This window comes from Oryx dammah, unplaced genomic scaffold (assembly GCF_014754425.2).
Source record: "Oryx dammah isolate SB20612 unplaced genomic scaffold, SCBI_Odam_1.1 HiC_scaffold_2, whole genome shotgun sequence".
In the NCBI taxonomy this organism is placed as follows: domain Eukaryota; kingdom Metazoa; phylum Chordata; class Mammalia; order Artiodactyla; family Bovidae; genus Oryx; species Oryx dammah.
Genome location: NW_024070186.1, coordinates 92,319,905 through 92,344,377, shown reverse-complemented (window position 1 = coordinate 92,344,377; position 24,473 = coordinate 92,319,905). Strand labels below are relative to the sequence as shown.

General features: G+C 38.3%; 2 protein-coding genes across 2 annotated transcripts in view; one reads left to right on the top strand and one right to left on the bottom strand.

The window, feature by feature from the left end:
- The first annotated feature begins 12 nt into the window (after positions 1 to 12).
- Positions 13 to 22,439, top strand: TIMMDC1 (translocase of inner mitochondrial membrane domain containing 1). The gene is made up of 7 exons (XM_040251168.1): positions 13 to 472; positions 3,439 to 3,604; positions 6,641 to 6,729; positions 7,396 to 7,463; positions 14,483 to 14,561; positions 17,861 to 17,971; positions 20,157 to 22,439. Exons 1-7 carry the CDS (start codon positions 279 to 281, stop codon positions 20,305 to 20,307), a joined length of 858 nt encoding a protein of 285 aa, XP_040107102.1. The 5' UTR covers positions 13 to 278; the 3' UTR covers positions 20,308 to 22,439.
- Positions 21,661 to 24,473, bottom strand: part of CD80 (CD80 molecule) — a 29,701-nt gene continuing 26,888 nt past the window's right edge. The window contains exon 7 of the mRNA XM_040251158.1: positions 21,661 to 24,109. The gene's annotated coding sequence lies outside the window, so the exon portion shown is untranslated. The remainder of the gene's footprint in view (positions 24,110 to 24,473) is intronic.

Below are 24,473 nucleotides of genomic sequence, written 5' to 3'. Positions count from 1 at the left end.
CGGTTCCGGCTTTGCCCCGTCCCGCAGCCTTTGCCCTCGTTGGGGAGGGACTTCCTGTCTCGTGTGTCATAGTGCCTCCAAAGTTAGGCTTGGCACCGAGGGCCTGTGTGTCAAGCGGTGTGTCGGCGGGTATGGCCGCAAATTAACACGGGACTAGTGTAAAGATACTCTCCCATTCCTTCTTGCAGTTACCCTCGCTCATCCCCCACCGCACCTCCGGAAGGCCTTGGCCTCCTAAGCGCCCAAGCGAGTGTCTGTCGACAGGGTCGGAGAGGGTCATGGAGGCGCGGCCGCCGGCCCCACGGAGCTTCCTCTGCAGGACGCTGAGTCCTTTCCCTCGGGTGTTTGCTGCCGAAGCTGTGGCCGCCGATCCCAAGGCTCTTGTAGAGGACCAGGAACTGTCTTCCTTCGTCTCAGAACCCCAATACCCGGAATCCGGATGGGACCGCCTCCGGGAGCTGTTTGTCAAAGAGTAAACGTGCCTACGGTCTGTGGGGAGGGGCTACGAAGGAGGTGACCTGCAGCCTGGGTCATCTGGGGCGAAGGACCCCAGGGTGGTGTGATTTATTTTTGCGGGATTTGGAGTTTAATATAATGTACTCCAAGCATGTATCCTAACATTGCTATTTGGTAGTTCTATTGATTGACAGGCCGGTTTTCAGATGGAGAGGGTGAGACTAACTGAAAGTAAGAACTTTTAGGAGTGTTTAGGAAGTCTAACAGTCTTTAATATAATCCCGTGACTTTACAAATTAGAAGAATTAGAGTAAGCTATTTAGTGACCCTAGAACCAACATCTGGAGGACTCCAGTATTCTTTTTCGTGTATCACTTGATCCCAGATTCTGATGCTTCTTGAACAGTAGCCCTACTCCCCAGCACAAAAATGGAGGCTGGAGAGAGAACACAGTTGTTAAAATTTTTACTCTGCCAAATAAGGAATGTATAAAAAAATAGTAGCAACTGTTGTTGCAAAGATATTAGCTGGATTCATAAGTAAATTGGTGTCAGAATAAATGATAAATAACCCTTTAAATTGAATTAACTTTAATGGAAAACTCAGGATAATTAATTTCATCATTTTTATTCCTCACTTACCGGTGAAAAGTTTTCCCTTTTTATGAAGTACTTTACCATATACTGATAGACAGGGAAGCCTGGCGTGCTGCAATTCATGGGGTGGCAAAGAGTTGGACACGACTGAGCGACTGAACTGAGCTTACCATATACTACACTGTAGTATCAACTGGTTAAATTAACATTGAAGCTTTATTATGTTGCTGAAATAGAGCAGGGGAGCCAGTGGAATTGTATTTAATTACTTTCTTTAGAATTCATCATCTTATTTTAAAGATAATGAGGCCGCCCTTCCATTGGTCATTCCAAATTTATTTGAGATACTTGTGAACAATCCTATGTAGTACACAACAGAAAAGGTTTATTTTTGTTGATTTATTTTTAATTGAAAATAGTTGCTTTACAATGTTGTGTTAGTTTCTGCCATACAGCAACATGAATCAGCCATAGGTTCCCTTCTTCTTGAACCTCCCCTCCCAACCTCCCACCCCATCCCTGTGCATGTAAGTTGTCACAGAGCACCAGGTTGAGCTCCCTGTGTTACAGAGCAGCTTCCCATTAGCTATCTGTTCACTTTACATATGGTAATGTATATATTTCAATGGTACTATCTCAATTCTTCCCACCCTCGCCTGCCCCTGCTGTGTCTGTAAGTCTGTTCTCTATGTCTAAATCTCTATTCCTGCCCTACAAATAGGTTCATCGGTACTATTTTTCTAGATTCCATGTATATGCATTAATATATGATACTCGTTTTCCTGACTTAACTTCACGCTGTATAACAGGCTCTAAGTTCATCCACCTCACTAGAACTGACTCAGATTCATTTGAAAAAGGTTATTTTGATCAGCCTTATAAACCACAGAATGTTGGAGCTGAAGGAAATTTGAAAGATAATTTAATATAACTTTGATTGTCCCCTCCACGTCATATGGGTGAGGAAACCAAGGTTCGGAATGATTGTGGTCTACCTGTAGGTCACTTAGCAGTGGATGACAGAACCAGGACTACAACCCCATTGTTGCTACTTATAGTCTAGTCCCTTTCCACCACTCTTCCCTGTTTGTTTACCATTCGTTAGTTCTTAGGCCCAATCATGTAACTTCATAGAGTATCTGTTGATAATATGGAGAAAAAATATTGCTATGTCATGGAATTTTTCAGAGGATGAAAAAGATATCATATGCATTTCCTGGCATGTTAAATCTTAAGCTCTTTTTTCATTTGCTCTTTTCCTAGTTCTCCCACTTTTTATGTAAATGTTTTTGGTTTTATTCATTATACAAGATGAAATATAAAGTTCAGATTATAGCAGTTTTTCCTATTGATATAAGAATTTGTTTCTTAAATTTTTTTAGGTTTTTCACTTGTATATGCGGAAACTATAAGAACTCACTGATTCTGGTTTCAGAAATGTGGTTGTTAGAATTAGATAAACATTTGTACAGTCTCAGAAGAAAGCAAGTTAGTAATTTGTAAAAAATTAATATTTAGTGGTTTACTTATGTAGGAGGGCCATTACTTCTAGTAACTAAACACTTACAAACTTAGCTGTTTGTTAGAGCAATTTCCAGAGGACATCTTGGAAGCCGCAACATAGCTTCTAGTTTCTAATGCTTTTGAGAGTAATAGACTGAATGAAATGGTATCTTTTCCCATTTATTTTAGGTTAGTCTGTGCTGCCCACTGCATCATGAGCTTTCTCACTCAGTGGTCTTTAATAGATAGTACAGGCCCATCTGAGCATGACATAAAATTAAATATTCAGAAAGATAAAATTTTGGTATTTTTTTACATATAGGTATTCATTCTTGCATACATTGTCCTAAAATCCCATAAGTTTTTATAATTTCCAAAAGTTACCTAAAAATTCAAAAAGGTAATTGTTAATTTCTGCATCCAGTTTACAAATTCTTTCTGTTTCCAGGGATATAGTAGAGCTGTAAGAGTCATCAAATAAAATAACCCTTTAAAAAACCTTTTTATTGCAGTATAAATAAAATATGCACCTAGAAAAATGTACATAAGTGTACCTGTCAGTGACTTTTCACTAAACATAGTGAAAAGTCACTGAGAGACTGTTAACAGTGTCCCAGAAGCTCCCCCTTGTGCCCCTTCTCTGTCCTTGCCCTTGCCTTCCCAAGAATACTTACTAATCTAACTTCTGAAAGCATAGGTTAGTTTTGACTGAGATTTGAGCCACTTGTAATATAATTATTTAATTCATCAGATTTAATTGGTTCTGTCCATCATGAAAAACTTAAGTCCTGTTTAGCGTTTGGGATAATTCTGATCATACTGTCTTTTGGAGAGCAGTATCCATAAACTAATCCCAAACAACATTGTCTTTTTGATGTTTTAGTGAACAGCAGAGAACTTCAAAAGAACTTCAGGATATTTACAAAGCAGCAGTTTCAGCAGGCATCATCGGCTGGGCATATGGGGGAATACCAGCATTTATTCATGCTAAACAGCGCTACATTGAGCAGAGCCAAGCAGAAGTTTACCACAACCAGCTTGATGCTGTGGTACGTACTGGTGTTCTAATAGTATTTGGGGGCATGCCAGTTGGGAGCCTGGGGGGCTGCCGTCTGTGGGGTCGCACAGAATTGGACGCGACTGAAGCAACTTAGCAGCAGCAGTTTTAGCTGTTCACTTTATACTTAATCATCTAGCTAGGTAGTAGGGTTGAGAAGATTTAGGAAAAAAAGTCTACTCAGCAGGAGTGGAAGTGCTAATGCTATAGTGCATACTCAAACTTTGTCAGACCACTTTTCTTACTAGAATTGATCACCACTGTGGCTCTACTTTGTGAAATATATTTCTGATCTTCTGCTAAGTCATCAAGGCTCAGCTGTAGTGTATTTATCCCATTCACAAAGCCTATGTGCAGTACAGTAGCTCACACTAAAATAATCATTAACAATTAGAGTTTACAGTTTGTTGAGTGCTGACTCATTTGTTGTGTCTTACATCTGTATATCAGTGTTATTGTCCTAGTGAGGAAGTTATGGCTCAGAATTTTTTGTTTTTTAAAATCTGTGTTGTTTTTTTTAAATTGTGTCACGTTTTAAAAGTTGCAAAAGCAGTGCCAGTGTCCTGTAGTGTCCAAGAGGGATTGGTTCCAGGCCTCCTGTGGATGCCAAAATCCACAAATGCTCGAGTCTTTTATTTAAAACAAACATAGTACCATACGTCCTTCATATCCATGGTTCCACTTCCTCAGGGTCCAAATCTGGGGATACAGAGGGCTGACTGTACAAAGAATTCCTGTACACCTTTCAGTCAGATTCCCCAAATATTAACATTTTACCACATTTGCTTATTCTCTCTGTATAAGGCATGCTGTTATTTTATTGTGAACTGCTTGGGAGTATGTTTTAGGCATGGTGAGTGCTTCAGCATACATTTCCTAAAAATCAAAGACATTTTCTTACATAACCACAATATTATTATACAGTTCAGGACATTAATACTGATAGAGTACTATTATCTTATCAATGGACTTTATGTAAATTTTGCTTATTGTCCCACTAACGTTATTTTTAAGGTAAACAAGTTATTAAAAATTTATTTTTCTGGTCCAGGATCTGATACTGGATCAGATGTTGAATTTGCCTGTTGTGCCTCTCTAGTCAGTCTCCATTAATTTGGAACAGTTTTTCTATTGTTCTTTGACTTTCATGACCTCAATATTTTTTAAAACTTGGGCCTTTTATTTTGTATTGTAGAATGTCCCACAATTTGGACATTTGATGTTTTCTTGTGATTAAATTTCACTTAAGTGTTTTCACAGGAATACCCTACAGTTAATACTATATCCTTCCCAGTAAGTAATGATAAGAAGCATGAGATTCCTATTTGTCCCTCTACTGGGGATACTTACTTTAATCACTTAGTTAAGATGGTCCCTGCCATGTTTATCCACTATAAAATTATTGAGTTTTTCCCTTTGTGGTTAATAAATATCTTAGAAATACTTATTAGATACTTTGAGACTATTCAAATATCCTATTTTTCATCAAATTTTCACCCTCTGGTTTCAGTATTCAGTGCTGATTCTTTCCTAAAATAGTTATTACTGTGGTGGTAACCAAATGGCCATTTTCTAATTCCATCATCCATGTATATTTATTGGTTAGTATTCTGCTGTAAGGAAGAGCTTTCACTTTCCCTCTATTTATCTGTCTGTTTATCCATTTATAATTTATTCAGCATGGACTTGTTGACTCTTATGTTATTCTGTGGTTTTATAATCCATTATTACCATCATTTATTTTGATACTTGGCATTGATTTAGACTGTTGGAATCCCTTCAAGCTAGCTCCTGTGTCCTTTTGATGATGTCCCCATTAGTCTTTGAGCACATCTTTACTTTGGAGCACAGCTTGGTTTTTCTGGTTCATCTTTTCAAGCACCAGCCTTGTTTCTTTTAAAATGGTATTTAAATGACTCAGGGAACTTGGGGCTCTGTGACAATCTAGAAGAGTGGGATGGGGAAGGAGGTTTGGGAGGGAGGGGACATGGGTGTACCTATGGCTGATTCTTGTTGATGTATGACAGAAAACCACAAAATTCTATAAAGCAATTATCCTTCAATTAAAAAAAATAAAGTGGCAAAAAGAAAATGGTAAAAACCAAGATCTGGGGCTAGGCCTGCTCATTGCTACTGAGGTATGATGGTGTCTAGGCAGATAGAGCTAGGAAATGTGTATGTATGTGTGTGATTTATATACATTTTCATACATATATCTCTGTTTCTATATTTGTCTACCTATTCAGTAAAAGCCATGAGTTTGCACTGATACCTTTCAGAGAGGTTTTGACTTGCCCAGTATCATATAGTAGTTAAGACTACACCTAGGGATTCTGTCAGATTCTTTAAAAATCTAGGCTTTACCCTCACAATATTATGCCAGACTTGCTTTATGGTGGTTAATGAAAATGAGCGGTGGAAACAGACAACCTAACTTCCAATTCTGACTTTATTCTTTATTGGCTGAGTGATCTTGGTTAGAAACTTCCTCTTTATGCCTTTTAACACCTGCTTGGAGAAAATGTTGTAAAGATTAAATGAGGTAATATGTTAGCAACTTTTACATAGAAGGTGGTCAGTAAAGATTAGGTTTTTTTTCTTCCTTTCTTCCTCTCGTGCACATCTGTATTACCTTAATCCTTACCGTTTATAGTTTACTCAGTGTTCCTTCTTTATTTTCTGTTTTTTCTTTTCCCCACAATTTCTTGAAAAAAAGCATGTCTAATATTGATTTTATGTCTGCTCATAGTATTTGCCATATGGATTCTTAGTTGCTATTTAACTGATGAATTACTTGGTTGACACTGCATTTCTTAGTTCCTTTTACACCCTGTGATAGAATAGAGTGCACATGGTGCATTTGCTTAAGTTTCAGTAATTGAAGAATGACATTTCTAGAGGTTTTCTATTGTTTGTATCTACTTAAGTGTCCCTACCTATTTCCTAGCTGACATTCCTCCACCACAGTTTTAGAACAGGGAAAGTATCAAGGTATCTTGGAACCTCACAGCCTTTTTATTAACTTTAGCAATCTGCCCATCGTGCTGCTACACGAGGCTTCATCCGGTATGGCTGGCGCTGGAGTTGGAGAACGGCCATGTTTGTGACTATATTCAAGTAAGTTCTCTGAATCGTCATGAAGGATTTTAGGTATTCTTTTAGGAGCACGTTTTTTCAACAAATGGAGGTATAAAATCTGAACACCCATATAAACGTGATATGTGACACCTTTTTCTCAAGAACTGTTACCTGTTTATGCAAAAGATTGGTCCAGCTGTAGTTTTGTGTCCATGGACGATGGCCTGCCAGGCTTCTCTGGTGGCACAGTGGTAAAGATGCCGCCTGCTGTTGCCGGAGATGTGGGTTTGATCCTTGGGTTGGGAAAATTCCCCTGGAGGAGGAGGCAACCCGTTGCAGTATTCTTGCCTGGAAAATTCCATGGACAGAAGGAGCCTGGAGAGGTATAGTCTGTGGGGTCGCAAAGTGTTAGACATGACTGAGCACCTTGCACAACTGAGCACACATGCACATGAAGGCCTGCCAGCTGGTATCAGAATAGATGCAGGGCTGCTAAATCAGAGGGATTCTGCAGAACTTTTCTTTACTTTTCTGTTGTTTATTGGCATATTATAGCAATCTGAAACAGCTCACTGAAGGAGCCTACCAGAACCAGGGATTGACATAGTAGGCTCGTCTAAACTAACACGTATCACTTTAGTGAAAGTTAAAGTCAAGAAGGTAATTGGGATATGCTTTAAATTTTGTTTTCTTCTTCCTTCTTAGTACAGTGAACACTGGTCTAAATGTTTACCGAAACAAAAATGCCTTAAGCCATTTTGTCATTGCAGGAGGTAAGACATTTTTGTTCATATTTCATATTTCAATCTCAAATATGGTTTAAGAAACATGTAAGGACTTATAAGTCATGGCTACTGAATTCTTTGGTTGGCTTCTCATCACATCTCATTTAACATTTATGCAAGATATATGGAATATGTGCTTGGTCTTTGGTATACTTAGTGAACAAAACAGAAAAAAGTCTTTGCCTTTGTTGAGTTTTATCATCTAATGTCTATGGGATAAAACAGATTGCTATGATAAAAAGTAATAAATAAGTGGGGAGGTAGGATCTAATGTGGATAGGTTGACTGTTATCTAAGGAAGTGACTTTTAAGCTGATAGCTGAAGAATGGGAAAGAGCAGGCCTTGCAGAGAAGAGTCACCTAAGGCAGGGGTAACTTCAAGGGTGAAGGCTCTAAGGTTTCTCAAATGTAGGATAATATGACTGCAACATAGTGAATGAGGGGAAGAGTGGCTTGAGAGAATTGTGAGGTTAGGCAGAGAGGAGCCAGATTTTTTATGGTAAGAAATTAGATTTTGTTTTAAAGCACTCTGCCTCTGGTAGACATGCCCTCTTTAAAATGAACATTTTTTTAAAGTGTTGAATATTTTCATTACATTTCTAGTATAAATCCAGTACATTTCCCGAAATGTAAATGAAGTTAACTGCCGTTTAAATGCAAACACTCACTAATTCATGTATATTTCCTCACATAAAAGAACATACATATACTTCACATAACAGTTTTTTACTTTTTGTTTGGAAATAACTTCAGGCTTATAGAAAGTTGCAAAAATAAAAGTAATACAAGGAGCACCATGAGCAGTATCCTTTAGTACAAAGATTCTGTTATTGTTAAGAACTTTTTCAAGCTCCCCACCCCATGCCTATCCTGATTTTATTTTTTTCCCCATCAACTTGCCATGAAGTGATGGAACCAGATGCCATGATCTTAGTTTTTGAATGTGTTTCAAGCCAGTTTTTTCACTCTCTTCTTTCACCTTCATCAAGAGGTTCTTTAGTTCTTCACTTTGTGCCATTAGGCTGAAGTGACAGACTTTATTTTCTTGGGCTCCCAAAATTACTGCAGATGGTGACTGCAGCCATGAAATTGAGACGCTTGCCCCTTGGAAGAAAAGCTATGACAAACCTGGACAGTGTATTGAAAAGCAGAGGCATCACTTTGCCAGCAAAGGTCCGTCTAGTCAAAGCTGTGGTTTTTCCTGTGGTCATGTATGGATGTGAGAGTTGGACAGTAAAGAAGGCTGAACGCCGAAGAATTGATGCTTTTGAACTGTGGTGTTGGAGAAGACTCTTGAGAGTCCCTTGGACTGCAAGGAGATCCAACCAGTCCATTCTGAAGGAGATCAGCCCTGGGATTTCTTTGGAAGGAATGATGCTAAAGCTGAAACTCCAGTACTTTGGCCACCTCATGCGAAGAGTTGACTCATTGAGAAAGACTCTGATGCTGGGAGGGATTGGGGACAGGAGGAGAAGGGGACGACAGAGGATGAGATGGCTGGATGGCATCACAATTCATTGGACGTGAATCTAAGCAAACTCCGGGAGATAGTGAAAAACACGGTGTGCTGCAGTCCATGGAGTTGCAAAGAGATGGACATGACTGAGCGACTGAACAACAACTACCACCCACCTCTGGCTGCAAAGCATGTGGAATCTTAGTTACCTGACTAGAGATTGAACGCAGGCTGTTGGCAGTGAAAGTGCAGAGCCCTATCCTCTGGACCTCCAGGGAATTCCCAGTTATTAACATTTTAGCCCATTTGCTTTATCACTTATGCTCTTTGTTTTAGGTGCACTCTCTCTTTTTCTGTGAATACACAGGCAAACACACATATACATAATTTGAGCCTAACATTTTAATGAAACATCTAAAAACATGAAACGAGAAATAGGTATTAATAGCATTGGAGCAGCTAGAATTTGCCCTGTTTTAACTTGTGAAAAATTTTACATGGATATTCTATAGTGCCTATATCCAAAGAAAATGCTTGTGTTTCTGCCTTCACTTGCTCCTCATATTTACTCCTGCTATATGTTTTTTGTCATCTACCCTGTTAAATTCCAAAACTGGAAATCAATTAACGATGTGGTTCTGCCTTTTCTGTCCCCTCTCTAAACTTCTGGTTCTGTCAGTCTTATTTCTTAAATATTTGGACTCTCTCAGCTCTTTTCCCACTGCTACTGCAGGTTTTCCATGGTTCTCATCTCGGTTTGCTTCAAACCTCTACTGTTATCTGACTTGTTTTGAAATATGAGTATGATTTTAGCACTTTTCTGCTTCAGATTCTTCCTTAGTTTCCCATCACACTAAAGTTGATTCTTTTTTTTTTTTAAGGTCAATTCTTGACCTAACCTTCATATACCACTCTTACACGAGCCTTATAATCTACTTTGATTTCTCAAACCCAGCATATTCTTGCTTTACAAGAATTCTTGCTTGAATCCAACTTTCCACTCCCATAACTAATTTTATTCAGCTCCATACTTAACACCTGTCTTTCAAGGTTGAGTTAATCTTGTCTGCTTCAGCTTCCTCAGAGGGTTCTCCCAGCTCCCATTTTCCTATCGCACGTACCTTTCCCCTGTGTTCTCATAATTCACTGTAAACAGTTTTATCAAAGCATTTATAGCACTATGTTATAGCAGTTTACTAGTTTGCTTCCCTACTAGACAACTCACTAAAATTCAGAGAAAGTGTTTGCCTTTTATGTCACAATTGTTTGACATATAGGAGGGTAGAATAAAGGTTTCTCGATTGAATATAAATATTACTAAAATAAGAATAGAAAAATATATATGATAGAAAATATATTTTTATCTCAAACCATCAACCAACATTGAAATAAATAATATAACACTAAAATTAAAAAAAAATTATCCTTTATCCTGAAGTCAGAATCAGGTAAGGAGGTCTTCCCTCACCACTATTAGTTGGTATTTGTTTGAACACTTATAAAAGTATTTTCAGTATCCAGAGAGCTTGGCAAATCCTTTCCTCCAAAAGTAATAATAAAATTGGACAAAATTATCAAAAACAACCCCTTAAATATCCTGGAACTGAGCAAGGGCACACAATGAATTGAGAAGCATTTATTTAAGAATTTCTACTAAATCTTGGTAAGAACAACGGTAGTCTATAGTGCTTCAGCCTGAGGCTGCTCCCACCTAATGCCCAGCTCCATGATACAGACGTTCCACAAGGGCAGGGCAGGCTGGGAGGACCAATACTAATGTTAGAGATGACTGACTAGATTTGGAGCAGAGCACAGAAAAGTCTGTGCCTAAAAGGACAGAAATGGTATGGACCTAACAGAAGCAGAAAATATTAGAAGAGGTGGCAAGAATACACAGAAGAACTGTACAAAAAGGATCTTCACGACCAAGATAATCATGATGGTGTAATCACTCATCTAGAGCCAGACATCCTGGAATGTGAAGTCAAGTGGGCCTTAGAAAGCATCACTACGAACAAAGCTAGTGGAGGTGATGGAATTCCAGTAGAGCTATTTCAAATCCTGAAAGATGATGCTGTGAAAGTGCTGCACTCAATATGCCAGCAAATTTGGAAAACTCAGCAGTGGCTACAGGACTGGAAAAGGTCAGTTTTCATTCCAATCCCAAAGAAAGGCAATGCCAAAGAATGCTCAAACTACCACACAATTGCACTCATCTCACATGCTAGTAAAGTAATGCTCAAAATTCTCCAAGCCAGGCTTCAGCAATACGTGAACAGTGAACTTCCTAATGTTCAAGCTGGTTTTAGAAAAGGCAGAGGTTCCAGAGATCAAATTGCCAACATCCGCTGGATCATGGAAAAAGCAAGAGAGTTCCAGAAAAACATCTATTTCTGCTTTATTGACTATGCCAAAGCCTTTGACTGTGTGGATCACAATAAACTGGAAAATTCTGAGAGAGATGGGAATACCAGACCACCTAACCTGCCTCTTGAGAAATCTGAATGCAGGCCAGGAAGCAACAGTTAGAACTGGACATGGAACAACAGACTGGTTCCAAATAGGAAAAGGAGTACGTCAAGGCTGTATATTGTCACCCTGCTTATTTAACTTCTGTGCAGAGTACATCATGAGAAACGCTGGACTGGAAGAAACACAAGCTGGAATCCAGATTGCTGGGAGAAATATCAATAACCTCAGATATACAGGTGACACCACCCTTATGGCAGAAAGTGAAGAGGAACTAAAAAGCCTCTTCATGAAAGTAAAAGAGGAGAGTGAAAAAGTTGGCTTAAAGCTCAACATTCAGAAAACGAAGATCATGGCATCTGGTCCCATCACTCTATGGGAAATAGATGGAGAAACAGTGGAAACAGTATCAGACTTTATTTTTGGGGGCTCCAAAATCACTGCAGATGGTGATTGCAGCCATGAAATTAAAAGACGCTTACTCCTTGGAAGAAAAGTTATAAGCAACCTAGAAAGCATATTCAAAAGCAGAGAGCTTACTTTGCCGACTAAGGTCCATCTAGTCAAAGCTATGGTTTTTCCTGTGGTCATGTATGGATGTAAGAGTTGGACTGTGAAGAAGGCTGAGCACTGAAGAATTGATGCTTTTGAACTGTGGTGTTGGAGAAGACTCTTGAGAGTCCTTTGGACTGCAAGGAGATCCCACCAGTCCATTCTGAAGGAGATCAACCCTGGGATTTCTTTGGAAGGAATGATGCTGAGGCTGAAACTCCAGTACTTTGGCCACCTCATGCGAAGAGTTGACACATTGGAGAAGACTTTGATGTTGGGAGGGATTGGGGGCAGGAGGAGAAGGGGACAACAGAGGATAAGATGGCTGGATGGCATCACGGACTTGATGGACGTGAGTCTGAGTGGACTCCGGGAGTTGGTGATGGACAGGGAGGCCTGGCGATTCATGGGGTCGCAAAGAGTCGGACACGACTGAGCGACTGAACTGAACTGAAGGGTGTTGCTGAAAACAATAGCAAACACTTATGAAAGAACAACATCACACAGCTAACTGGAGGTTTTGGTGGTCTTTGGGGCAAGCGGTCGATTAGTGGATGAGGTAGAATTTTACCAAAGACATCCAGAGAACCAGAAAGCCAACGGAGACTTCATTAAGAACGTACTAATCCCCAGAACTTCAGAAAGTTTCCTGTCTGTGTAAGCACCCTCAGGAGAGACTGGGAAGGGCCTCCTAGCAAGCTGCTTATCTGCGAGGCCTCATGAACACAGAAGGTAAAAGCCAGAAGATTTATAAACTGCCTAAACCTTGAGCGTGTTCTTAAAGCCACAAACAGATCCACTGACAAAAGGTGACAGCCTTACTGGCTTAAAATGTGTACTCACAGCCACTGCAAATCACTGGCTGTCTGCCAAGCTAGTGTGATTCCTAGGAAGCCAGACATAAAAGTAAAAACTGAACAGAGACCTCTACTGGCTGCACTCTACTAAACAAGAAAACTAAGACTCCGCAGAATTGGTCCAGGCAAATCACTATAGCAAAGAACCACAGCCATGCCCCTAGGTAGGAAGATATTCCAGCTCCAAGTTGTAGCAGACAGAAGACTTCAGGTGTTTACAGTAATTAAAATGTGATGATAGTTATCAATCAGAAAATATCCCTAAAGATAGAAATTATTTTTAAGAGTCAAATGAATATTCTGGAGTTGATAAATACAGTAATGGAAATTAAAAATTCACTGGAGAGAAGGCCCTTAACAGCCAGTTTGAGAAAGCATGGGAGAATCAATGAACTTGAACGTAGATCGATATAGGTTATCTTTTATGAAGGACAGAATTTTTAAAAATGAAGACAAATGAATAGAGCCTCAGAGATCTGTGGGACACAATCAGTTCAGTTCTGTTCAGTCGCCCAGTCATATCCGACTCTTTGCAACCCCATGGATCTCAGCACACCAGGCTTCCCTGTCCATCACCAACTCCCGGAGTCCACCCAAACCCATGTCCATCGAGTCGGCGATGCCATCCAGCCATCTCATCCTCTTGTCGTCCCCTTCTCCTCCTGCCCCCAATCCTTCCCAGCATTAGGGTCTTTTCCAAGAATATGAATAATGGAGAGGAAAGGAAAAAAAGGGAAGAAAAAGAATTTTAAGAAATTATGGCCACAGACTTCCCAAATTTGATGGAAAACATTAATCTACACATCCAAGAATTTCAACAAACTCCAGGAAGAATAAACATGAAAAGATTCACACCTAGACACATAATAGTTACACTGTTGAAAGATAGAGAAAAATCATGAAATAGAAAAGTTAAAAAATGAATATATTATACTTAAATAAAAAATATAAATGTCAGATGTTAATGTTTAAAAATGTTGCCACCTGAAATGGCATTTGTTTTGTGCATAGTGAAAGAGGAAAATGGAATGGACGTCTTGGGTGTACAGTCTTAGTGGTAAGGAAAAAGGACCTATGCTCCAGCCACCAGGTGGCAATGTAGAGCAACTGCCCACTTGCAGGTCTGCTGGAGAGGTGAACCTTAGCAGTACAGAGCCGGTGAGGCTGAGGACGTCCCTGGTGGTATGGCCTTTCTACTGCAGGAGGCACGGGTTCTGTCCCTAGTTGGGGAACTAAGATTCCACATGCCATGCAGCGTGTCCAAAAAGAAAAAAGAAAGAGTGAAGCTGGGGGAAGACATGAACTGCAATTGGCTAGTGAAGATTCTTATTGTTTATTTGGAGAGAAGTTTCCTTAAAGCAGGAAGGAATAAAAGAGGTAGAAGTGAAGAAATAACAGATTTTTAAGGTGAGGTTGGAAAAAAGCAGAATGAGAAGAGCCTGGGTCCATAGAACCGACTGAGCAGTTCTGTTTGTTAAAGGGACCTTTCTTCCTTTAAACTTGCAGAGTGGATGAGAACCTGGCCGTATGGGAAGTCTAGGTTGTGGTGATATATTAATGTTGGGTTCAAAAAGCTTACTTGGAGATTTATGTCCTTATAGAAGGAACATGTTTAAATGGAACTCTGGTGTTTAAAAATGATTTGATACTGCTTTTTGTTTCTTTTAAAATAGCTGTCACAGGAAGTCTTTTTAGGATAAACTTAGGCCTGCATGGCTTAGTAGCTGGTGGCATAATTGGAGCCTTGCTGGGGTAAGTATTAACATATTTTGATTCTAAATTAATATAACTTATTAATTAATTCATTAATGCCTTGCCTGTTAAAAATCGGAATCATTTCTAAAGAACAGATTTACTCCTAAGAGGATTTAACCCCGTAAAAGATCTCTAGTCTTTTATCGAGCTTCCCTGGTGGCTCAGTCAGTAAAAAATCTGCCTGCCGTGCAGGAGTCCAGGGTTCAATCCCTGTGTTGGAAAGATGCCTGGGAGGTGGGCATGGCAACCCACTTCAGTATTCTTGCCTAGAGAATCCCCATGGACAGAGGAGCCTGGTGGGCTGCAGTCCTTGGAATCAGAAGAGTTGGACTTGACTGAGTGACTAAGCACAGCACAGTCTTGTATTGGTAGTAGCTTTGATTGTCCAGTTCTGATTGTATCCCAGTTGTTGATTTTACTTCTGGTCTTCACTGGGTAAAAACTGTTTAAATATCATTAACACCTGAAACTGAGGTTTGAACAAAGATACTTATAAAGAGTAAGAAAAAGGAATAAGAAACAGCTAACAAGCACATTAAAAAAAAAAATGGGGGTTAGGTTTATTTAGTTTAATAAATTTTAAGACTTTTCTTCTCCAATTTTATACTTTGAAACAGTTCAAACCTGTGGAAAAGTTGACGTAATTAGTATGTTGAACACCCATATAACCTTCACTTAGATTCACCAGTTGTTCACATTTTTCCACATTTGTTTTTCTCTCTCAGTATTTGTGTGGGACATGTGTATATTTCTTTTTGTTTGAGCCATTTGAAATATTTGAGACCTCATAATTCTTCAGCCCTAAATACATCAGCATGTATTTCCGAGGAGAAAGAATATTCTCCAATGATTTCACAGTACAATTATCACAATAAATGATTTACCATTAATTCAGTATTATTTAAGATAAAGTCCATATTCAGAATTCCTGTTATTACAATAATGCTCTATGTGTGTGTGTGTTTATGTATATATAATATAATTTTGTAGAATCCAGGATTAAATTGTATTTTGTTGTCATGTCTCTTTAGATTCCTTTAAGCTAGACTAGTTCCATGCCTGTTTTTCCCCCCAGAATATTTCTCATTTTTGTTTGATTATCCCCTCATGATTAGATTTAGGTTTAACATTTTCATCAAGATTACAACATAGGTGAAGTTGTGTCCTTCTCAGTGTATGTCAAGAGACATATTATGTCACCTCTTATAAGTGATATAACTTGATATATTAGTTTTCTGTTGCTGTGTAACAAATTAACCACACACTAAGAAGCTTCACTACCCATTTATTATATCACTTTCCTATAGATCAGAAGTCTGGATGGGCTCAGATGGGTTCTCTTTTTAGTATTTCACAAGGCTAAATTCAAGGTGTTGGTCAGGCAGGCTCTTACCTGGAGGCTTTGTGGGAAGAATCTGTTTCCATAAAATTCAGGTTGTTGACAGAACCGTTGTGGCTGTAGCTCTGAATTCCCTGTTTCCTGGGTGGCTATCAGGGACCACTTTGTTCCTAGAGGCATCCACATTCCTTCTCCATGCCCTCTCCATGTTCAAACCAGCAGCCAGCATGTTGAATCCTTCTCATACTTTGAATCTCTCTGACTTCCATTCTTCCACCAACTGGAAAAAACTCTGTATTCAGATGGTTCACACAGGTAATCTCCTTTTTGATTAACTCATTCAACTGATCAGTAACCTTAGTTACATCTGCAAAATCCACTTTGCTGCATAACATAATTTAATCATGGGCATAATTTCTCATCATATATTCATATTTGAGAAATTAGGGTAGGAAATTTGGGGGGACCATTTTAGAATTCTGCCTAGCACATTTGGTATCTACTAAATTTCTCCACTGCAAAGTTATCTTTTCCCATTGTGTTTAATAAGTAATCTGTGGGATGAGGTAGTGTGAATTATCTACCCTCCAGCTGTCTTTAAGTGGTTTTAATGATCCATTGATGATCCCTAATGTAATCAGTTATTATTTAATATAAAACTGGTTACAAAATGTTGATTTGCTAGTTTTGTCATTTCTTCTGTCTTTATTAGTTGGCATTCACCTGAATAGAAAGAAGAGTTCTTCCTCACCTTCCAAATTTGTGTTAAAATTCATCATGTGATGATCTGTTGCTGACATTTTTGTTTTCTTGTGAATATACCAACTTGGTTTGAAGGGGAAAATTGTTGAAATTAGCTGCAAAAATATGTTTTTATTGTGGTTAAAAAACACACATAACATAAAAATTACCATCTTAACCACTTTTAAGTGTACAGTTCAGTAGTGTTAACTATATTCACGTTGTTGTGCAACAGGTCTCTAGAACTTTTTCGTCTTGCAGACCTGAAACTCTGTACCCATTAAACACTGTGCTCCCTTCCCCCATCCCCACACAGCCTTTGGCAACCACCTTTCTACTTTCTGTTTCTATGATTTTGGCTACTCTGAGTAATTCATATTAGTGAAATCATGTATTTTTCCTTTTGTAACTGGCATATTTCGCTAAGCATAGTGTCCTCGAGTTTCATCCATGTGACAGGATCTTCCTTTTTGGGACTGCATAATATTCCATTGTATATACAGTTCCATATTTTGTTTATCCATTCATCATCAACAAACATTTCCACCTAACAAAAATAATTTTTTAAATGTGGTTACAATGTTAAATAAGGAATTTAAGTTGTATCAGAGTCAAAAACTCCCTTCTCTTTGAAAATATGAACAAAACCCTTGTCATTACTGTGATCATTATTATGTAAGTCATTTTCTCAGTGGGTAACTATTGGCATTCTGGGTCAGACAGTTGTGCCAAACTCTTGAATTTTAGGATATTTTGGCAGCTCCAACCCCCAAAGCCAGTAGCATCCTTCTCCCAACCAAAAGTACCCTTCACATTTCTTGCCCCTTACAGGGTCTGGTACCATTCCTGGTATGAATTTCTTTTCTGAGAAATCTTCAATATAAAGCTGTTAACTAGAACTTATAAATATATTTTTTACTAGTTTATTTACCTTTCATGATTAAAAAAAAAAAGAGCCAATTTACAGACCTGTTGTTTTTATACCAGTTAAATTTAAGATGTGGCAATGATTGTTTTTCCTGTTTTTCAGACCAGGAAGAAAATTATCTTAATATTTTTTTATTTGACCAGGATGCTTTAACTGTCAAATGTCCCATTCATCATCAACAAACATTTCCTGGTTTGGTTAGTGTTACTCGTGCCTGAGCAGAGACCCTGTCATTCTGCATGGTCTCATGATGCTTTCTTCTAAATGTTCCCTCTGTCTCCTCCTCAGCACTCCTATAGGAAGCCTGTTGATGGCACTTCAGATGTACTGTGGTGAAACAGTTCAGGAGAGAAAACAGAAGGATCGAAAAGCATTCCAGGAGCTGAAACTGGAAGAACGGTAAGGAGTGTGTTAAGACTGGATTGTTTGGCTACAGACTAATGCTTTCTGAAACAGGTACTCTAAATTGCTGCTCAAGTCAAAGACTTTCTTTTTACTGAGTCTTTCACTTGGTACCCTACTTGGTCTTTAATATTTTTAATTAAGGAGAATGGAAAAATGAAAGATACTAATTGAGAACCTTTCCTTAGATACATTTTTTTAAAGTTAAATGTTATAAATCTTATTTGGTTGCATATTTTTTCTTTTCCTATGTTTGTGACTGCATTGGAAATTACGTAAAGAAAATGAATAGCAGTGAGTGAGTTTTACTTGTCTTTACTTAAAAGGTGATATCCTTGTTTACACATACGTCTGTGAACATTACATAGCATGTTAGGTCTCCACATTTAATTATTATACTTCTTGCTCTGGCTGCAATAGGTGTTAGGTACATATAGTGGCTGTTCACAGACTAGATGCTACTGAGAAGGATGCAGACTTGTCGCTTGCTCATATAGTCACTCCCTGGGATCCAGTGATGGCCAACTTCCTGTTATTCTTTGCAAGATCATCATAATAGTCTGCTGTCTAGCGCTTTGGTGCAAATGATTCTCATGGTTCTGCTTCCTGCCCACTAAGATGACATCTGCTGTTGCTTCTTTGGTAGTTTGGTAGATAAGTCTTCTTTTCCCCTTGGTTTTATTTGAAACTTCCATTTATGCTACACACACACACATACATACTCACATACATGGAAATTCTTAATATCTGTACATCTGTTGTCTAAGGACTTAGGTACTATAGGAGAAAGCATTGATTTGGAGCCAGTGAAACCTTGAAAACAAATCTTAAATACCAACTAGACTATTAATTCTTTGAACATAGATGTTTTCCTTAACTTCAAGCCATCAGTTTTCTTAGCTGTTGTAAGGGCAGAATCACACCACAATGCCCAACATATGTTTGTTTTGTTCTGTCTTCTTCTCCATAGTAAGAGGGTGAGTGAGATATGAAGCTATTTTAAAGCACTTAAAATTCTGAATGCCAGCATAAAATTTGATATTATGGAGGGTTAAAAGCATAGAAGCATTAGCTTATTTCTAGTTCTTTAGGTGTCATGAGACTTTTTTTTTAAAAAAAGAATCTTTGAGAAAGGAGTTGGAAAAGTAAGGAAAATACATGATTATTTGAATCTGATATAGGAAGTTATAGAAGAATTAGCATTTGGAAAAATATGAATAGTATTCCAGTCAGAAAAAGGAAACCAGAAGAAGAAAGTTAGAGAAGTTGATCAGTTATTTAGACATAGAAAACCTCAAGAATGGGTAAAAAACTGGATTTATAGAAAACGAAAGAGTATTTTGGCAGAAGGAAATAGTGTCACTGTGTCAGCGTCAGAAGTGTTTAGGTTATTTATATGTATATGATGTATATGTGGTATTTCTGAGGACAGTTAATAAATAGTTAAGAACTTTTTAAGTGTCTGCTTCTTTGCTTGAAAATAACTATAGTATAGAGAAATCAACAAAGTGAGAATCTAAAAAATTGCCTTAGTGAGCAGAAAATAGAACACTGGCTATATTTTCCATAGAGACATAGAAGAAGAAATGATCAAATCTTCTTATGAAAGTCATAAGTGACCTTGATAATCACTTAAAGAAAGGAAGACACTAATACTTGACTTAGAAAAAGAACCAATCTCGTATTTGAAAATTGGATATTTTATCCGCTAGTAAATATACATCTGTTGTGGTGTCCTGACTTCTCTGTATCGAGATTACCAATGTTATAACCTTTGTGTATGTCCTGCAAGATCTGTCAACAGAGTTTAACAGAGTGGCAGGGGGCTTCACATACCCCTAGGCCCTGAGGGCAAGAACACAGACTGGTTCCAAGGCTCACACACAAGCTCAAGGTGTTTTAGCAACTGCCAATTCACTGCTGAGAGAACTCTGGAATATCTCAGGGATCAGAGTTACTGCCCTGGCATTGTCCATTTTGGTAATGTGAGACTCCTACTTGGCTTGTAAGTGAAACAGGTTATGAGAGAGAATAAAGTCTTGTACTTGAAGTGCAAGGAGTATTTGCTCATAAGTTGTAGTAGAGAATAAGATAAATACTATCTTTTTTTAAGAAAGAAAAACTCTAAAAGCCCAAAAAATAGAACAGTACTTGCTATATCTTTCTTGTACTTTCATTACAGGAAAGCCAGACTACAATTTACTGAGCTCCTCCCTGAAGAAATTGAAAGTAATATACAGAAAGATCGATCCAAGGATGACGCTCAGAAAATTGAAGCACTGCTAAATCTTCCTAGAAACCTTTCATCAACAGATAAACAAGACAAAGACTAAACATGCTCTGGACTTGAAACTCAGTGGAGAGTTGAAGAGAGCTATGTCACCATGTCTGTAGCATGTCAGTTGCTTGGGCTGCTGACACGTGTAAGAACTGGCATCTGTTTTGTAACCAAAAATTGGGCTCTTGTACTCTTACTTTACTCTTCCTTAGATTTAAGTACATACTTGTGTCTGCATTGATTGATCAATATAGATTTCCTTTCTCTGGATCTTACAGTAGTAAATTAAGATTTCCAAAAAAGATTAAAGTTGAATTCTACAGGTTGTAAATTTATTCTTGTAGCCCTTTAAAAGAGTACTGTACTGATCCCTAGGAGAAGGAGAAGAAAGAACCAGGTAAGGCAGATGATCTGTGAAACCCCTGTACCCTTGAGTCCTAGAAACAGTAAAGACCTAAATGTGTAGTTGCATTTGATTTTGTTTTAATACAAATCAGAGATGGTTTCTGTGCCATTTGAAATAAAATAAAACTTAACAAAAAGGAAGTAGATAAGAATTATTAAAGAAACAGCCCGACCTTGTTCTCTCACTCAGTAATGCTGACAAGTATGTCTGCTATAGTATACTAGAGCTGCTCAGAATACACTGTCTCTATGCTCCTGGAGCTTACTGCCTGAGAAAGAAGCTGCCCTGCAGAGTATAACTTTTATTAAATGAGAGGGCAGAATGATTGAACCAAGTGTACTGAAATGAGAAAACTGCTAGGGCTTTGTTTTGGGTTAGACCTCTTAGTTCCTACTCTGACAACACTGTTGTTCCCATGAGCAGTGTTTGTGAAGCAGCCTAGAGTAGTGGCTAAAGCTGTGGGCTCTAGAGGCAGACCACAGGCTTGGAATCTCAGCCCTGAGGCTTCCATGTGACTCACAGCCAAGCCATTTTACTTTAGGTCTCAAGTTTTCTCATCTGTTAAACAGTATGTATCTCAGAATGGATACTAAAGGAAATGATGTGTGTAAGACATAGCACAATACTGTGGCACACAGGACATTGTCTAACAACAGATATTAGCAGTTAAAAGGATATGAGAACCTCTACACGAGCATAATCATCCCATTCATAAATTGCTGACAAATTGGCAGTTTATTGTTTTATTCATGCCCATGTATAGATTAAATCTTTCAAATGGAAATTATAAAATTAGATGGTTGGTTTTAAAATAATTTTATTAATAAAGTAAAATATAACTCCTTTAACACATTTATTAAATGTAATAATAATTTACTATAATTTATTTAAAGTACAAATAAGCTGTCTCTTAGGTTTGTACTGGCTATTACTTTTTTTTAATCATGTCCAAGGATTATGACTCTTAATGAAGCAATTCCTGGGCTTTTTTTTGGGGGGGGGCGGTTATTGTTTATTTTCTTTAAATTCTTGTAAGGCTACTACCTTTATTTTCTTTCGTAATTTTGTTCTGTAAGCAACCATTTAAAAGTGTACCCCTGTTCCTCAGACTATAGAATAATCTGATCTTTAAAGCTACTGAAATGAAATACTTTAAATCCTGCCACATTTGAGAAATTTAGTCAAACTCTTGCTGTCCAACTCCAGATTTTCAAATGAGAATGTCTAATTGACCAGGTCCACTCCTGGTCCAGTCAGCATGGAAGGCAATTTCAGATAAAGAGGAGTCATAAGTTAAGTCATATAAGAACAGCAGTTGGCCACTTCTTTCTATTCAATTCTCTGATGTCAGGGGGATCCAGAAATACCACAGAGGAAGAGCCACTTTAGGGATCTGAGGAAGCCTCATGGAATGCTGTTTTCATTACTTCAATCAATTTCTGCTAAAGACAGCTTACTCTTTAGTACATACACAATAAAACTATCTCATTTTAAATGAGAACCTTCTCATAAAGATTTTACAAATGGGATTAAACTAGCATAAAGCCATTTAAGGAGAGTGTCAGTCCAATGTGAACCAAACATTATCACTCTCCAACCTTACTAGTGCTTTGGGGTGTACAGTAAGTCCCCTACATATGAACGAATTCCGTTCTGAGAGCGTGTTCGTAAGTCCAACAAAGTTAGCTTAAGTACCCAGTGAACACAGTTGGCTGTATACTGCTACTTTTACACTTGCTTCTGGACATCCTGAGCTTGAAATAAAGATACTGTACTATTGTACTCTATGTAGTACTGTGAAATACACAAAAGCACAGTCACTTGTAGAGAATGCATGTTACAGTGTACGCCAGACACATGAACTGACTTACATGATTGGACATGTGAATGCACGTTCACAGTTTTGAAAGTTTGCAACTTGTTAATAAGTGCAAACAGAATGACTTTATTTTTTGTTTTGTGAAGTAAATCATATTTACCAGGTCATAGGTCAAACAAGAATAGATTTTGCTGAATTTTTTTTATAGGAACAACTGAAAAATCAATACTATGAAAAGTCCAAATGAATGCTTTTTGATAATTCCTTTGGAAAAAGTTGGTAAGCTTTTGTATACAATATTTACTTTTATATACAAAGTAAATATTGTATTAGAGAACAAGGGCATAACAATATACTTAATACACAGTACCAGTCTTTGTGGTTAAGACTGAGGCTATCAATAAACTGTTAAGGAGAAAAATGCAAATTTCCCTAAGAAAAGATTTAGAGAAAGTTGTGTAAGTGTGCAAAACACACTTTTTTCTATCTAAAATTTATGATCTAACCAATAACTTGTTCTAGAAAGTAACTACAAATGAAACAGCTCATAAGTTCACTTTTGAATTAAAAATTGGCACAATACCTATTTTGTTACTTAAAAGACTTTTAAAGGAATTAAAATTTATTTTTAGTTAACAGTTCACAACTTGGCGGAGAAGGCAATGGCACCCCACTCCAGTACTCTTGCCTGGAAAATCCCATGGACGGAGGAGCCTAGTAGGCTGCAGTCCATGGGGTCACTAAGAGTCAGACACGACTGAGCGACTTCACTTTCACTTTTCACTTTCATGCATTGGAGAAGGAAATGGCAACCCACTCCAGTGTTCTTGCCTGGAGAATCCCAGGGACAGGGGAGCCTGGTGGGCTGCTGTCTATGGGGTTGCACAGAGTCGGACACGACTGAAGTGATTTAGCAGTAGCAGTCACAACTTGGGGGTTCATATGTAAGGGACTTACTGTATAAGTCATTCATCCTCTGTGTCAGAGGAAATCAGTTTTAGATGGATCTACTTTCTCCTGAAACTGGTTGAGAAGTGGGAAAGCCAAAAAGGAGAACACAGTGAAAATAATGTCCTGGCTAAATACCAGTAATATTTCCATTGTCTTCTAGGTGTGCTTACAACAGACTTCTCATACATTAACATTAGATTGCTTTTTGACAGCATGACATCCTCCATTCCTTCATCACACTAAGTCTCTTGAGATGGACCTAACTGATACTGAATAAATTCTGTTTCCATAAGCACTTTGATGGATACATGTGTGTATATACACACAAACCAGTCAGTAGCACAGAGCCCGATTCGTGAAGGAAAAGAATACTGGAACCAGAGCACCAAATCTGGGTTCTGGCCCTGACCTTTATAATTCAGGTCACCACGCAGGACTTCGAGATCCTTGTCATTAGTAAGTGGTTTTCACTACTGTCTCTTCCAGGCCTAAAGAATTCCATGTTTCCAAATCCTTGGGCAGGGTCACCAGAACTACTTCTGTTCCCATCATACTCCTCTAGTTACTTTCAGCAAAGCCACTGGAGTGAAGGGGCTCCTAGAGAACAACAGGAAATTCGAGGTGGGATAATCCTGGCCGTTCGCAGAAGCACCAAGAAGAGGCAAATCTCGGAGGTAGGACCTGAAGAAAACATTTGAAAATTTTTTTATATTTTTTTATTGCAAGGGTATTCCCAGCTTGAGGTACCGTTATAGATACTGATCTTGATGGCTAAATGATATAAGGGCAGGTCCAAAGTATGAGAGAATTTAGGACAGGTCTGATGAATTTTACTACAGGAAATACTGAAGTATTATACACCAGCAGTCACCAACCATCCAAAGGCGCTCACTCGGCTATGTGTGGGACAAACAAAGTTGTATCAGGCATGCTTGCTCTTCTTAGTCAGCCTACAATTTGGTAAAGTAAGACACATGAAAATAAACCCAGGGTGGAGAGTGATGTGCCTGAGAGAGCACAACTATAGAGGTGACAGGCAGAGCTG

What these genes read in the sequence shown, in the direction of transcription:
- TIMMDC1 (XM_040251168.1), top strand. Translation starts at nt 279, where the DNA reads ATGGAGGCGCGGCCGCCGGCCCCACGGAGCTTCCTCTGCAGGACGCTG. An exon ending in CGGGAGCTGTTTGTCAAAGA is followed by an intron (nt 473 to 3,438) that starts GTAAACGTGCCT and finishes TTGATGTTTTAG; the next exon opens with TGAACAGCAGAGAACTTCAA. An exon ending in GAGCTGAAACTGGAAGAACG is followed by an intron (nt 17,972 to 20,156) that starts GTAAGGAGTGTG and finishes CTTTCATTACAG; the next exon opens with GAAAGCCAGACTACAATTTA.